The sequence below is a fragment of the Gavialis gangeticus genome, unplaced genomic scaffold (genome assembly GCF_001723915.1).
Source record: "Gavialis gangeticus isolate Ggan-Ray unplaced genomic scaffold, GavGan_comp1, whole genome shotgun sequence".
NCBI lineage: Eukaryota > Metazoa > Chordata > Crocodylia > Gavialidae > Gavialis > Gavialis gangeticus.
In genome coordinates, this window is record NW_017729004.1 from 36,769,854 (window position 1) to 36,787,010 (window position 17,157).

The 17,157-nt window shown below is 42.8% G+C and overlaps 1 protein-coding gene across 5 annotated transcripts in view; it reads left to right on the top strand.

Annotated features, from left to right (window-relative positions):
* The window catches only part of MPP7 (membrane palmitoylated protein 7), a 306,910-nt gene that overhangs the window by 256,938 nt on the left and 32,815 nt on the right, over window positions 1–17,157 (top strand). For all 5 annotated transcript variants that reach the window (XM_019508234.1, XM_019508235.1, XM_019508237.1 and 2 more), the window contains one exon: window positions 8,774–8,944. In XM_019508234.1, the coding sequence (XP_019363779.1) occupies window positions 8,774–8,944 (171 nt within the window). The remainder of the gene's footprint in view (window positions 1–8,773; window positions 8,945–17,157) is intronic.

Sequence of the window (17,157 nt, forward strand, 5' to 3'; positions counted from 1 at the left end):
CCCCCCCCCCCCCCCCCCCCAAATTATGATTAGGTGCGATGTGAAATTGGAAAAATTGGAACTGTTTAGTATTTCTTTCATAGTTGTAAAAAGTTTGGGAGCTTTTAACTTTGAAATGTTTGTTTATTCTCTGTGCACATCAGTATTTTTCAGTATAGGTTTTGGATGAATCTTTAGCACCATTGCATAGACTCATATAGTTTATAAACATGTTATCTTTAAGAGATTAAAAGCAATTCTTATTTCCTGACTGAAATAACCAAGAATTTCCATGAAGATTTCCCCCCAAATTAAAACAGTTTTTCAAAAACCTGCACCATAATTTAAGGTCTAAATTAAACAAGGCAGAGAGAAGGCAGCCTAAGAAAGTTCTCACTTAGAGTGGCTTTCCAAGATGTAGACATACTGAAAAGTTCCTGAAATGAAAAGAGGTTTTTTTTTCATTCATAGGAAAGTAGGGCTGGAAGAGACTTTGCAACAGAGGTTCCCAATCACTGTGCCATGATCTGGTACTGAGCCGAGGTGGGTTGGCTGCTGGGTCATGGCACAAGGCCCCCCACCCCCGACTCCCATCTGTCTGCCTGAGCAAGCGGCTTCCAGGGTCACAGCTGGGCTTCCAGGGTTAAAGCTGGGTGACAGGGAATCCTGGGAGGGAGGCAGCTGACTCTGCCCACCCTGTCCCATTCCCATGGGGCTGCAGTAAAAAAAAGGTTGAGAACCACTGCTTTAAAGATCATCTAGTCAGACTCTGCTCTAGGCAGGATTATTCCTGGCTGAACTATCCCCATGAATGACGCATGCCCCTGGAGGCTGGGAGGCATGGTGACTGCCCTTAGGCAGTGGCAAGGGCGAGTGGGTAGCTCCCACAGGCGGCCACAGTGGTGTCGGCGGTGGGGGAGGGGTGAGTGCCAACCAGCAGTTGGTGTTCACCAACAGATGCCGCCAGCAGTGGCAGCCAGTAACGATCAGTGACCGCCCTTAGACACTGCCAGCAGTGTCGGCAGTGAGGAGGAGGGTGGCGAGTGGCAACTGCCCGCAGGTGCCACCACCAGCATTAGCAGCAGCCAGGCGCAGGGGGTGTGCCGCCAATCTGAGGGGATGCATGTGAACCCGCATGCACCCGCTATGCATTGCCAGTGACTCTCAGTCAAGTGTCTGTCCAACCTGCATATGAAAATTTCCAGTTACAGAGATTCCATAACTTCTCAAGGTAGCCTGTTCCAATGCTTAAGTACCCCCACAGTTAGAAAATTCTTCCTAATTCTCCAACCTAAATTTTGTCTGCTGCAGCTGCAGGCCATTACTACTAGCCTTGTCCCCTATGGCCACAGAGAAAAACCCATCTCTATCCTCTCTCTAATCACCCTTCAGTTATTCGAAGGCTGTTATCAAATCCCCACCAGTCTTCTCTTCTTCAGACTAAATAACTTAAGCCTGAAAGAACTATCTTTATAAGTCACACTTCATGGGCCTCTAAAGCTCTGCGCTGAACTTTTTTCAATCTGCCCACATCTTCTTTCAGCTGTGGGGCCCAAAATTGGATACTCCAAGTGAGGCCTCAGCACTGCTGAATACAGCCAAAGAATCACTTCCCTTGATTTGAAAGTGACACTGTTAATACTTGTTGCCTTTGAAAGTGACACCAGTGTACTATTGGCCTTTTTTGCCACAAGAGCATGGTGTTGGCTCACATTCATAGTTTCATAGTTGGTAGGGTCGGAAGGGACCTGAGCAGATCAAGTCCAACCCCCTGCCATGGGCAGGAAAGAGTACTGGGGTCAAACGACCCCGGCCAGGTGTTCATACAGCCTCCTCTTAAAGACCCCCAGGAGCCAGTACCACTTCTCTTGGAAGTTGGTTCCAGATCCTAGCTGCCCTGACAGTGAAGTAACGCCTTCTGATATCTAGCCTAAATCTACCCTCTGCCAGCTTGTAACTATTATTTCTAGTCACTCCTGGTGGTGCTCAGGGGAACAGGGACTCCCCCAATGCCTGCTGGTCCCCCCTGACTAGCTTGTAACAGGCCATTAGATGCCCCCTCAGCCTTCTCTTGTGGAGGCTGAACAGGTTCAGGTCCTGTAGCCTCTCCTCGTAGGGCCTGCCCTGCTGCCCCCTGATCATGCGAGTAGCCCTCCTCTGGACCCTCTCCATGTTGTCCACATCCCTCCTGAAGTGCGGCGCCCAGAACTGGATGCAGTACTCCAGCTGTAGCCTGACCAGTGTCATATAGGGGGGGAGGATCACCTTCTTGGACCTGCTTGAGATGCATATGCATGACAAGGTATGGTTGGCCTTCCTGACCACTTCCCCACACTGTTGGTCCATGTTAATTTTGGCATCAATAATGACTCCAAGATCCTTTTCTGCCTCTGCACTGACAAGAAGGGAGTTCCCCAGCCTGTAGGTCTGCTGCTGGTTCTTCCCCCCCCTGGTGCGGTACCTTGCACTTGTCAGTGTTGAGACCCATCCTGTTTTCATCCGCCCACCCCTGTAACCTGTCCAGGTCTGATTGCAGCCTATTCCTCCCTTCTAGCATGCCCACTTCCCCCCACACCTTAGTATCGTGTGCGAGTCTGAACAGGGTGCTTTTTAGCCCCTCGTCCAAGTCACTGATGAAGATGTTGAACAGTGCAAGCCTGAGGACCGAGCCCTGCGAAACCCCACTGCCCATATCCCTCCAGGTCAAGTAGGATTCAGCTTATAGGCTACTGTAATTCCCAGGTCTTTCTCTGCAGTGCTTCAGCTTATCCAGTCATTCTTCAGTCTGTATTTATGCACTCAATTATTTTATCACAAGCGTAGGGCTTTGCACTTTTCCTTGTTGATTTGTGGACCATTTTTCCAGTCTATCCAGGTCATTCTGGATCCTAGCCCTGCCCTACAGAATGTTTGCAACTCAACCCAACTTGGTGTCATCTACAAATTTGCTAAGCAACCACTCAGTCCCATGCTTAGATATTGCAAATTCTTTTGGTCAGTTATGTTCTTAATAATTATGATTAGAGATCTAACAAATTTGGGGCAGCTGCCCACCAATTTTGTGGGCAGAATGTGGGGCCCAGCAGCCATTTCATGAGTAGAGTGTAGTGATGTCACCCCACCCCTCCTGAGAGACCAAGGTGCCCCAGTGGCTTTGCCCCTTGCCATTGATAGGCTGTGACGGCTGCCTGTTATGCAGCTCTGCCCTTCACCACTGATTGGTGGAGAGAGGCAGCCAATCAGTGGTGAGGGGCAGGGGTGGCAGCCATCTTGCTGGCACCCCTTCAAGCAAGCAGACCTCCCTTCCCCCTTCTCCACCCTGGTGGGCTCCCACAGTGCCCTGAGGATTGAGCCAGCATTTTCTTTTCAGTAATTTTTTTTTATCGCAATTTTAGTAGGTCCCTCAATATGAGCTGCAATACCTAGGTATAGCTGATTGATGTAAGGATACAATTCAAGCTTTCCCTTTGAATTTTTAGGTGTATATGGCTTCTTGTAACTTTAGGTCTCCTAACTTGCTGACAGCCTAGTTTGTGAATCAGGAAGTTAGGCAGATGACCAGGCCTTTGTTGAAAGAGTGCATAATTTAGAAAATAATAATATGGTAAGAGTGTAGAGGTACAGGACCATCCACTTACAAACACTTTATCAGTTTTTGTAGCTGCGAATATATTGATATAGTACATATGTGGAAAGCATAATGTCTGTGCTGTTATTTTACAGCTCAGGTGTCATTTGCAAAGTTCTCCCATTTTTTCCAAGTAATTTATGAGGTATGTGAAACTCCTGATAAGGGCAAAGGAAACGCCAAACTTGGCACGTTAGGCAAATTGGTAGTTTGGCTGCAAAATATTCCTGGTTGCTTTCTTTAAGGATTTTTTTTGCTTGCTTGCAGAGCCTTTTAAATACAAAATGTCATACTGTTTGTGTTGTAATTCTGTATTTTTTATTACAATTAACTTTTAGCCTCACTTCCAAAATGATTCTGGTAAAATTTAATATTTTAATTTGATAAAGAATCCTGGAGTCAGGCTATATTGTTGTATATTTCTAACATAATGTCCTGGGAATTTAAAAAAATGTTTTTGCCAAATGCACTAAAATTGTATCTACATTACAAGCTTCTTTATGAACATACAGTAGATATAGATGAATATTATCTGTTTACTGTTCTCAATTTTGTTTTAAAAATCCAGTCATCTCAGTTTTTATTAACCCTGTCTAAATGTTCAAACTGGGAATCTGTCCAGAAACAAGTGGAGCTAGAAATCTATGTGTTTAAGCAGATTAATGGATAACAATAGAAATACTGTATGTGGGAAGCTTTCCAATCCATTGAGGGCAGGAAAAAGCATCCAGATATCTTGGAAAGAAATTCTTACTAATATTTAGTACAAAAGTTATATTTTACTGAATGTGAATACCTTTCACTGGACCCAAACCATTTTCCTCTACCTTGTATGATGTATGTATAATACACACAAATAAACTATATATATGTGCTGCACATATAAGATGTATAGTGTTAGAACCAAAAGCAGCAAATTACTTGGTTTGTGCAATAAGGTAAGCATGTACTTAAGTGCTGTGTTTTGGTGAATAGCAGAGAACTGCAGCATGTGGGTCTTAAGGTTTTCTTGATAAACTTGGACTTTATCTAACACTGCAGAGTGCACTTCCTGTTTTCACCTGGCACGTATGTAATCAAGCATACTAATTATGCAACTCAGTTACCAGCCTTTGTTCTCTTATTCCCTTATAATTATAAGCGGAACATTCTTTAGAAGTCTTTTAAATAGGAGATTTTTTTTTTTATGCATTGACTGGTTTTGGTACAGTTTCTCTATCAATTTTTTTTTTTTAATATCTGTTTCACATATATGAGCTTTTGCTATGAGTTAACCTGGGATTGCTTCACTCTTTTTCTTCATTTCAGCACTGGAAGTTATGTGTTCTCTTGTAATGTTGCTGGGCCATAATTACTAGTCCAAGTTTATGATCTTGTTTCCAGGTTGGGAAGTATTAAGATTGGAGGCATCAGTGGCCCATTTTCCTTGTAGCAGCTGTACTTCATTTCACTAAACTTGTTACGTTTTGGGGTTGTATTATAACTTAGCATGGCCAGCAGGCTTCTTGTCATGTACTTGAAATCAGCAAATTGGTTCAAAGATATTTCACCTGATGTTCATGGGATTTTTTTTGTGACAGGATTTTCTTTCTTAGTTAATTTCAATAACTAACTATACAAATGGTAAACTTCTCCTGATGTCTGCACCTCAAAAACAGTTGTAACTTACCGCACCTTTCATCTTCATTCAATTTCATAATATTAAATGCTTTGTACATACAAGTGTGTTTTTAGTTTTTTGGTAGGTTTTAAACTTATTGAGAAATGTTAAACTTTATTTTTCCAGTGTATATTAATACAGTTTGTGGTGCACTTTGTGATGTTTTGCATTATTTTGTTTTATGATCTCTTGTTAGTATCAATACACATTTTCACTAGTATCAATATGCAGTGAGGGAGGGGACAGGGGCAGGTGCTGCCCGGCAGGGCAGGGTGGGGCACAGGATGGACCCACGGCTTGTTGCGGGCGGATGGGGAGCAGCTCCTACTGCTGTGCGCACCCCAGGAAGGTGGGGGGTGCCCCCCTGATGTGCGTGGGACAGGCTGGCAGGCTCCAGCTGTGGGCTGGAGCTGGGCTCTTCTCACTGGGCTCAGAGCAGGGGCTATGGAGGGGGCTGCAGCCACCAGCTGGAGGCAGCTCTCCCCGCTGCTGGGCTGTGCTCCTCATTGCCTGAGTGCTGCACTGCAGCTGCTCACACACTAGCATTTATCAGCCCCATCAGGCCAATTTCTGATGCAGCCAATTTTCTTTATATCGGTACCGATCTGGTATCCGACCAATGTCTTGGTGCACCTCTAGTAAATAAGATTTTTTTTTCTTTTTAAATGATACATCTACACTTCGTATTTTTAATGCTGTTTCAAGAGGATTTCATCTATTGATATGATTTCAGCTGTCCAGTACGACTCTTCTTCTTGACCTTTGGTGAGAGTGGTATAGGATCATTTAAGATGATCATATAGGATCATAGGAAAGTAGGGCTGCAAGGGATCTCACAGGGTCATCTAAGCCAGCCCGCTGCTCAAGACAGGATCACCCCTGACTACACTTCAAGTGTCTGTCCAACACTTCAGACTCTTAAAACACAACTACTAGGCACAATGCCTGAAATGCCAGCAGCACTTATAACATGCCAGATGCAAGAGCAGGGGAAACAAAGGCATTACCAATGCCCTACCAGTACAAAAACAGATAAGCAGTTGCTTAATATGTGTTTGGAAGATTGTAGGAAGAAGACTTTACGTTAGAGAGGAAAGCAAGGATGCAGTCCATGCCAAGCTAGCCTAGAGATAATATTTCAGATTTGGTGATCTCTGTGACCTGAAGCAGAAGAGCCAGGCCCTCCAATGAGGAATCACTGTTTTGCCTATATCCTGACAGTAGTATCAGGACACCATATTGAACCTCCCCCCGATTCCCCAGCCTTAGCTGTGGCCAGCATCCCAGTGCTTCAGAGGACAGAATGGGGGGAGAAAAAAATCCAAGAAGACGGTAGTATTCCTAAGAGAAGAAGAAATACTTCCTGGCCCCAGCTGGCAACCAGTAGAAGCCCTGAGGCAAGAGATTACCAAGCATCTTCTAAATTACAGGAGAGCCACTTTTCTACCCCAGTCTCAGGACCACAAACACCTCACTCCGCTGAATGTGGAGTCGGAACTCCCTGTCCTGTCATATTCTTTCTACAAGCTTATCCAATTTAATCTTAAGTCAATTGGGTTCTTTGCATGGAAGACCAATCTAAAACATCACACTTCTGATAGCTAGAAATCTGCTAATATCCAATCTAAGTTATCCTGGCTAGTTCATTAGCTGTTTGATCTTGTCCTAGTGCTCAGCTTTTCCTTCACGTTCACCCCAAGAATGCAACGAGCCAACATATCTCAATCTCTGTTTTGCTAAACTATGTAACCCAAGACTCTTTCATCTTGTTTCATAAGAAAAGGTCTCCATTTCCTTAACCATGTTACTGACTTTTCTTTGATATCATTCCAGTTTTAAGTTAATCTTTTTTTAAAATACTTGTGATAAGACTGCACCCAGTATTCTAACTTGGATGTTTCAGTGTCTTGTACAATGGCAATAGTACCTTCTTGTTTATACCCTGCCTAATGTACCCTAGGATTGTGTTGTCCCTTTGCACAGCTGCATTGCATTGTCAAGTCCTCATTGCCCTACAAGTGACCAATACACCCAGATTCCTCTTTCTTAGATGTCTCCAGTTTTTGTGCTATCTTATAGCTGAAAATCTTGTTTAGACAGGTTGCTGCATATTTACTTTTGTGTGAAATGTCTTTATTGGTGGGTGTGTGGTATGGGGGTGCACATGTGCTCATGCATGTATTTATATAGGTATTGCGATCTTGTAATTTTTTTCTGAGTTCTTTGTGAGTCGGTCGTTTATTTGTTTATTACACAGAGATAAGGATGTTAACATGGTACAGTGGTCATCCAATTCCACAACAGAGGTATCATCTGTCATTTTTAGTTTCTGCTAATTATTTTAAGCAAAGCAGTGATTAAAGGTGGAACAAATTAATTTCCTTACTACAATTTAGTGGAGTGCAGTTGAGATACTAGTGTATTATTCTACGGTTGAAGTGTATGCAGTTCTACCCAATAGAATGTATAAATGCATGTGTAATTTCCATCAACTTCAGGTAAGTACTGTGAGTATAATACTATCTGTACAATTATAGGCCACTTATGGTTGCAAAAATATGATAGCGTTATACATGAAAGTATATTTACTAAGAAATTTCATTCCAACTTGGTTGAATTTCAGTGTACAAAATGGCTTTATGCATCCAGAATACTCCTATTTGATTGTATTATGAACATTTTTCTATTATGAAATTTAAGTTAAAATATATTTGGGAGAGTCTGCCTGTATTTCTACAGTATAGCAGCATGGGACCAAGTCATAGTTGTTCACAGTAGTAGCTTTTACTACCCCTATCCCACCTGTGCTCTGTTACCATTACATGATGATTTCATGGGGTTGTGTCTTTAGGTAGAATACATGAGTTACTATGGACTTTGTTTCCATTGTAAATCCATTAAATGTATACAACACTTAAGTAATTAATTGGTATTTTATCTTAATGACATCACATCTGCATTAGTAATTGCCTTATGAAATTATGATAGAAAAATCAGTATAAGCAGCTTCATATTTCAACATAAAATTGACTCCAATAGTTTAGTACTCAAGTAACACATTACTAAATTATTGTCTGGAATTCTCCTCTTCTGATCCACGTAATAAACCAACAGAAAAAATGTGCAATTGGTGTAGAGCAGGAATTGGCAACTTGGCCCATAGGCTAGATATGGCCTGCAGAACATTTTAGATGCAGGACGTGGACTTGGGGTTTTGGCAGAGGGGATGCCTTCTGCAGGTGCTTCCCTGTACTGCCACAGGAACAAACATGAACAGCAACAGCATCCTAGCACCTGCTCTCCTGCATCTGACCCAAGGTGGGGCCAATCTAGCCTACAGCCAGGAAAGGCCTACCCTTGGTGTTGGCAACTAATAGAGTTGCTCATGGAAATGGCCAGTTTGCTATTTTTTGCCTAGTTATCAACTTCGCTACCCAAAATCTCTGTCAATGGTTGTTTTCAGATATCAATTTCCTTTCTTAAAAACAATCCTGTTCTTATTGCAGCTGGCTTCAGAAGAAGCTTTCGACTTAGCAGAAAAGATAAAAAAACAAACAAATCCATGTATGAATGCAAGAAGAGTGATCAATATGATACGGCAGATATCCCAACTTATGAAGAAGTTGCAAAATATAAACATCAGCCTAATGAGAAATACAGGCTTGTAGTTTTGGTTGGTAAGTTGTTATTTTTTTAGTTCTAAATGGGAAAACTAAAGTGAAACATTAGGGCAGTATTATAACAGAAGACTTTTTTTAATTTCAAACTGCAAAATATGTAGCATGTTGTACTTCTGCAAGTTCCTGGCTGCCATTAATTGAAGCATAATGATAGATAAGCTATTATGTTACCTTTTATTCTTTTCTTTAACTCCATGGTCAAGTCCTGAAAATAATAAGTAAAACCTTCATAGAATCATTCCTATCCAGCAGGTTTGCAGTTTGCCACAAAAATGGTTTAGGAGGCTGGGGCTTATGACTTAGGAGGAGAGTCTGAGGGAGCTGGGCTTATTTAGTCTGCAAAAGAGAAGACTGGGGGGAGGGAGAGGGTGTTAATAACAGCTTCAAGTACCTGAGGGGGGTTTCAAAGAGGATAGTGCTAGTGGTGGCAGATGACAGAACAAGGAGCAACGGTCTCAAGTTGCAGCAAGTTGAGGTTAAATGTTAGGAAAAAAAATCTCATGAGGGTAGTAAAGCACTGTAGCACCAGCTATATCCCACCCCCCCCTCCACCCCCCCCCACTGCTCGGTGGGCAAGAGACATCTTGTCATGGCGGCACAGCTGGAGTGGGGCTCCCCGCAGGGGTGGCAGCATTGAGCCTCTCCAACCTCCTGCACTGGGTCCTGTCTGCTGGGCTATGGAGTGCAGCAGTGCAAGGAGCCCCAAGCCTGCAGCAGGCAGCTTGCATCCTCCCCTGCCTGGCATACAAATCTGGGGGAGGGCATGTGCACCTGCATGCTTCCCCCCCCCAGGAGTGCATGCAGAAGCAGGGAGCCTGCTTCCCAGTAACCCCCTGGATGAGCTGCCCCCTTGGCTTTGTCCTACTGCCTGGCCTGGCCACACGGCCACATATTCCAACCCTGGCCCCAGATCCCACCCTGGCTGGGCAGTGCCTGCAGCCTCAGCCACCAGTTCTGCCCCACTTCCTCCTTCAACATGGGGGCCTTAATTTGCTTCTCCCCACGTCACCTATGCCCCCATGTCTCTTATGCCCCCTCCCCGCCACAGGCTTACCTGCAGGCAGCTGGAGGAGCTGCTTTCCATCACTGCCTGGCTGTATTGCTGACCATATGTGTGTGTGTCCACCACCACTCCCCCACCCAGCCCCAAGCAACCCCTTGCAGGCTGGAACTCTGCCAGCCTGCAAGGGGAAATGTGCAGTTCCCACTGTTTTCTCCTTTAAAGGAGAAAATCTGTATTTCTCTCCTTTAAAGGAGAAAATCCATGCTTTTCCACAGTGAAGGGAAAACCCATATCTCTACTAATGACCCACTGTTCATTTAAAGTCCAGTATGGTTTACCTCATCAGTCAGTGGCCCCAACAAGTCCCCAGTGGCTTTCGTCAAACACCCAAGAAGGGTTCCTCTGAACAGCATATGGTCTGATTAGAGGAATCTCCCAAATAGCTATTGCTTTGTGTAAAAAAAAAAAAAAAAAAAACTAGGCCCCAACAAGGGATTCCTGCAATCTGTGCTTACAAGGGGCCCTCTGTAATAGCCTGCAACTGAATGTATCTCTTGGCCCAACTCACCCTTTGCCTAGATTTAGGATAGGCCTTGACTGCAGCGTGTCCTGTTACCAGAGCTCTCCTACGAGGGAGAGCATCCGTTAAATTTCCCAGCTATTCATTCCCACTAACAAATAGAGCTTTCTTCAGGCTCTATTGACTAATTTACACCCACAGTGGTTACATGATTCTCAAGGACTTGCTAGACTGCCTATTGGTAGTATGCACCATTGTCACACCAGGATAGTATCTATTTGTTCTTGAAGTTCTCTTTCATACCAGAACAGAAAAAGAGGTTATTCAGCTGCTCCCAAACCTGATATTGCATCTGCCAAGCGAGCCCAAAGTGCCCAGCATGGGGCAGTGGTTTTGACATCTAATCATTTATTGCAACTGGTGGAGGACTGCTTTGTATGCCTTAAGGACAGATATAACTATTAAACATTAGATTGCATGCATCTGTTTAATTCAGTACCTGCAAGATGTGCTACATCCTCATTAGTGCCTGGAGTCCTGCCAAGAAAGGTTGGCTTTGGCCCAACCCTGGTTTTCTAGCAAATAAAAAAAAAAAAAAAACTCATCATGATAGTGAGTAATTTCCTATAGATGACTTGCCCATAACACTTCCCACTCCAGAATATTTGAATCTCCCAAGTACTGTACAAACATTAGCTGGAGTAACCTGTATTACTGAAAGCAAAATGTGATAATTCAGAATCCTCAAGGAGACCTGAGAAGAGATGGAAGGCAGATTTGCTGTTGCCTTGTCAGTAAGGCTCACTTCCTGAAGGCCCTAACCACAATGACAGAAGAATAAAAGGAATGGCAACCAGTGTGAAAGCCAGGATGGGCATACAAGCACACGTGAATGAATCAGCATTTGCTGAGAGTCTTTTTCAGAGCTACCCATGAAGAAGAATGTATAGCGATATCATTACTAGTGCAAATAGTACAATGAAGCTTACAGGTCTTGTCCATAATTGAAATCAATTGTAGTAATTGATCATTCTGAACTATGTTGTATTGAAGTCAACTCATGGAGTTTTTTTAATATCGTATATAATCAGTCAAGCTGTGTAAACTTTCAGGGGAAATCAGTGGGACTGTTCACTTGGGCAATGGTTACAGAAACTATATTATAGCTTTATGCTCTTTGAATAAAGTGCCTCTTAGGTTTGAATAATCCTGTGAGTATAGCAAACAAAATAGGCTGAGTTTTTTGGATCTTGGCAGAAAAATAATAATATGATAATACGATGTTTCAGCAGAATTATACAATAATTTTTTGCCATGGTTTTTGAGAAGTCCTACTCCAAAAAGAATTGCAGTGTTTCAGCCACTTCCTCATATTGTTCAATAACAGTTAAAATGACCTTTCTTTATCTAGGAGTCTCAAGATGCCTCCTTCTTGTATGTTATTCTCTACAGTGCACATAGTCTTTGAAAGTGCAAAACACGTTGACAAAACAGATAACCCAATTCCAGTAGGTTCTGCAATTCCTAGGGCTCTGTCTGGCAGCCACCCCAAGCTCCCAGTCTCTCTACCAAGAGTCCTTTTTTCACCAGTGGATGGTTCATTGATCTCTCTGCTCTTTTTCTTCTGCTTTGAACAGGTAGGCAAACTTCTCTGACCCACCACCTTCTCCAGCCTTCCAGCTGTGGCTCCCAGGCTTGGAGAAGGCAGAGGGTGAAGCTCTTCACTGCTCCCCATACTCTCAGCTTGGCTTTACCCTATGGTTACAGTCAACATCAAGCCTCTCAACTGTTCTTTATTGGTAGAGCCTTCCTAGAGTTATACCCTGCATCCCTCCATTCAGATGCTTTTTCCTGCTCTGTCATCTTAGATACTGCCTCAGCCTCTTAATTTCAGCGAGTTTTGGAGCACTTGTGTCTTAGGAGAGCTGGACCTTCTTGATTTAAAGGAGCCAGCCACCTGTGACTTTTTAAATGTGTGCATGTGCATTATATATAATGCTTATGAATGAAATTCAGGTGTAGGAGGTGGGAAGGAAGGTATATCATAATAAGAAGGTAGAAGTGGAAAAAACTAGTTACAATGAAGGAAAAGGAATGTCTGGAAGGGCCCAGGAGGTAGAGAGCCTGTTCCGGAGCTATGGTTATATTGTAGGACTGTGCAAAGCTTCGGTTGCTGATTTGATTTGATGGAGATTCGGCCAGGTTTGGCAGCTGAATCTCCAAATCCAGATCAAATCAGACCCTTTTAATCTCTCTGAATCAAATCGGAACCCTCCAAATCCATTCGGAGAAATTCAACGACTGACATAGACACAGCTTTAAACTTTTTTCTACATACCTTATGGTACCAGGCGGCTCATGAATGCTGAGACGGTGGGGCAGATGGAGCATTCCGTGGGAGCTCAGGGGGGTCCCCAGCGTACTTGGCAGCGGTCCCAGAAGTGGACCAGAAGCACTTCCGGGTCTCCCGCGGTGACCTCCTCTGCCCACCGGCTCAGTGACTGGTGCCTCCTCGGTCTGAGGGGACACCCAGAGGTCCACCATGGCTTATTTCTGAGCCAGAGGGGGGGGGTCTGCCCCCAAGCACATGGGAGACCCTCTGCACTCCTGTGGGATGCTCCATTCGCCCCACCATCTCAGTGTTCAGGAGCCACGCCTGGTACCGCGAGGTATGTAGAAAAAAACATTTAAAGCTGTGTCTATGGCTGAATTGCTAATTCTCTGAATCTGCATCATATCTTTAGATTAGGATTTGGCCAAATCGGATCAGGACAGTGATCTGAATCAACTAATTGAATCACTGTCCCCCGAATCGAGCCAAATCTGAATCTAATATGACCTGTTTCGCACACCCCTATTAAATTGGCTTGGTGGCAAGGCCTTAGCAAACACAACTGATGGGTAGTAAAGACAGAAGTTAATGGTGAAAGCAAAATGACTGGATAAGAAAGGAGAGCTAAGACCGTTCAGCTGTAGACAGCAGTGGATTAAGTGGTTCAGAGTTTTTGCTGCAAAGTGAGGTGAGCTGAGGAAGCTTCAGGACTTTGATTTTGCAGGTCCTGGATATACAATCCCCTTTCTCCTTCTGCAGTAGGATTCTGCTTCTGTTGGAGCTATTTGTTTTCTGCTTCTGGACAAGTGGAAATGGGTTACACAGAATCCACTGGATCTCCTGTGGGCCCCATTCCCAATTGTATGGGAAATTTGGTTGAGGCTCTTTCCCTAGAATTGGGGATCTAGGACTTAGAGATGGAAATTCAGACACTAATTTCCAGTGATTTTAATACTCTCCCAGAGGTTAATCAGCCTGTCCCCCAGAGCTGCAACAAAACTTGCTGTAAAACAACAAATATTAAATATTAAAATCTGATTAGAACCACTCCTGTGTTTGTAGAGTGGAGAGAGAGAGAGAGAAAATAAATAATTAAATAAATAAAAATAAAACTGTATGGGAAAGACCACAAAACCTTATGCAAACCAAATGTCAGATAGACTGTGAGAGAATCAGTTCAAAGGAGCAAGCTACATCCTGTATAACAATCACCAAGACAGGAGGGTTAGCTTGTGCATAACACTCTATTAAGCCACATAGATATACCTTTTGTCACAGAAATAGTAGCATAGTGTTATGTGGAGCTATGACAGCTTACGTTTACCTTATCACAGCACTAGGAGGTGGTATAAAGGAACAGCAACTACTTGAAAATGCCTCATCTTAAACATAGCTGATGCCAGGCTTGAGGTAGTGTTTTTTAGGGACTTGCTACATTGGTTTTGCTTTCCCCCTACTAAAACAGAGAAGGATGGATGAAATGTAGAGCAAAGAAAGGCTCCTCACTCCTTTCTTCTGTGGGCTGATGGGTGGCAGGGCAACCAGCTCTGGTGCCTGATAGAAACATCAGGTTTGACCAGCTGCAAGCATCTTACTAGTGAAGAGCTGCAAATAAGCACTGAGATGTGCCCCTACATCTGGTTTATATGCATAATCTGGCATCATCTTGGAGGCCTAGCATCCTCACCAAGTTTCTCAAGAATATTTAATCAAAGTGCATTGACTTATTTTCTTTTTAGAAATTGCATTGCATGCATCCAATTTAAAATGCCAAGTATGTTATCTTAGCTTTTTCAAAGGTATCCAAGATGTCTGTCTCATTACATGTTGTTTCTTTTCCAGTAGCACATTGGTTGATGCTTCATTAGCAGAGTTTCCTCCATTATAGAAGCAGCAGAGCAGGAGAAATATAACCCTCTATCAGGGACTGTTATGAACTGCTGAGTGGCTGTGTTTTTATATAGCTCATATCCAGGGGAACATTAAATTTAGTTTTTAATAAACAGTTTTGTCGCTCTCCAGCAGTAACATTCAGCCACCTACCAGTGTGATCACTGCGAGATTGTGGGCTATATACAACAAGTAATAACATGGTTGAGTTGATTTTACACTTGCATCAACAGAGTGCAGTGCAAAAGTGTGATAAGTAGACTTTTTATTATAAATTGCATACGTCTGATCTGAGGAATACCTAGAGATTTCATTTGATTTTTGTTGCAATAAATCAAATAAAGAAAGTGTGCTTTCTTGGGAACAAAAGCTGTTCAGCAATTTATTGCAGACTTCAGTAATTCTGATGTTTTTTCTCTGGCTATTAAGAGCAGCTTAAGTCTGGCCAATACCATAAAAATGTCTTGGGTGAAATGTGGAAAAACTAGCAGTTAAGCAACACAGGTACTGTGGAAGTGAACACATTTTAGAAGCTTTATGCATGCCAGTAGCAGCATTCAGTATAACGTGTCAAATATAATTTTGATATTAGTGCCAGGAAATGTACAGACAAATAATTAAATTACAGGAATAATTGGTTTGGACATAAAATGTCCAGTGTGTTACACTGTAGCTGAAAGCATAATATGCTGTTGGAAACTCTTTTAAAAAAGAAAAGAAAAGAAAACCCTGACAAGTAAAGTTTTCGATTGCCTCAATTTAAAATTGCTCTAGTGTAATTTACGGAATACGCGTTGCATGCATGATAGCTTTTAGCCTATTTTGTGTTCTTCAGAAACAGTGTAGTGAAATAAGAGCTGTAAGATGAGTTCAGCCAGATTGATTGGTCAGTCTGTCAAGATATTCTCCATGGACTTCAAATGAATGTTCGCCCATGAGTGAGGTTCTACACATCTTTCAGGTTAGAACACAGATTCCTTTCTTTAAATTTTCAGAAGGATTGAAGATGATGGATGAGGAAATGACTTATTTAATCTTTTTTAACAGTTCAGAGCAGAACCACAATTCAGGAAAATGTCCTTAATCAGGGAGCACTTAACCACATGCTTAAGTGCTTTTCTACAATAAACATGCTCAGTGAATCAAACTTCATCATAGCGTAGGGCATATTTCAGTAAGATGATGATATGTGGACTATTTTCTGTCTGGTGTGTAAATGTGCTAACTTTCTCCTATCTTTTGGTGATCAGATAATGAACTGTGACACCTGCATCAGTTAATTATGTGAAACTAATAATAGGAAGGCAGTTACTATACTTCTGGCTGTTATGAATATGATCTTTTGGCTAGGAACAAGACTAGCCAATATCAAGTTTCATGTTGGAGGAGCCAATCCCCTATATATTGACAGTTATCTTCAGGTGTCTGCTCACAAGCTGCCTGTCAACAGTCTAACTTATATTTCAGTGATACCTTCCTTTGCCTATTTTAATACTACCATATCTACCTTAGTAGTAGCATGAGTTGCAGCCACCCCTGTAATTGAAATCAGGAAAATTATTTCAGTCTGTAATGTTTTATACTTTTATACAGGAGATTTTTATTCACACTGATAGGAAAACATCTCAGACTCAGCTCACAGAGGCTTCTGTTTTAGGAGTAGGTGAGCAAGACAAACATAGGTATAGTGGCCCTTGAAAACCACCTCAAGTTTGACATCAGCTGTGTTTAAGAAGAGTCATTTCAGTGGTTGCTGTTCCCTTGTACCACCTCCTATTACTGTGATCAGGTGGAGTGAAGCTGTCATGTCTCCATATGATGCTATGCTCCTATTTCTTTGATAAAAGATATGTTTGTGCTAGGTACAAGCTAAGTCTGCTTAAGTACTTGAAGGCATATAATTGCATTAGTGGAGCACTCTGCCCAAGTAGGAATTATTAGTCTATGCAGAGTATACTAATGTATCTACATTGCTTCTGAGATGTGAGCTAGCTTGGGTCTCTCTCCCTGAGGTTACATTGTGCTATGTAGATGTACCCGAAGTTAAGTTCAAGTGAAGAAAATGGGGACCTTTAGAAAGCTTGCTTTGTTATTCTGCTTTTCAGTAGGTAATCAGAAAAATAGCTGCCACTTCCTGAACTTCTTGGCTAGGTACAGACAGTCGAAAAGCCCGGGGCTGAATTGATTCAGTCTTTGTAGGTTAGCCTAAGATGCACAGATTAAATTGAAACAGAAGTGAACAGACATTTACCTTTGATACAGGAAATGGAGCCACATGCCTGCAGTGACTCAGGCCAGGCACCAGGGGTGCTAGAACATGGCTCTCTGGCTGTGTTCACTTCCTCCTGCCCTTGAGGTCTCTGGGACTCGTAGGCCAGAATTACAGCAGCAGGACTGTGCAGGGTTACTCATCACTTCGTCTTCCTGCTTCCAGGTGCCTTTGGGATTTGTAGTCCGCAGTTGCA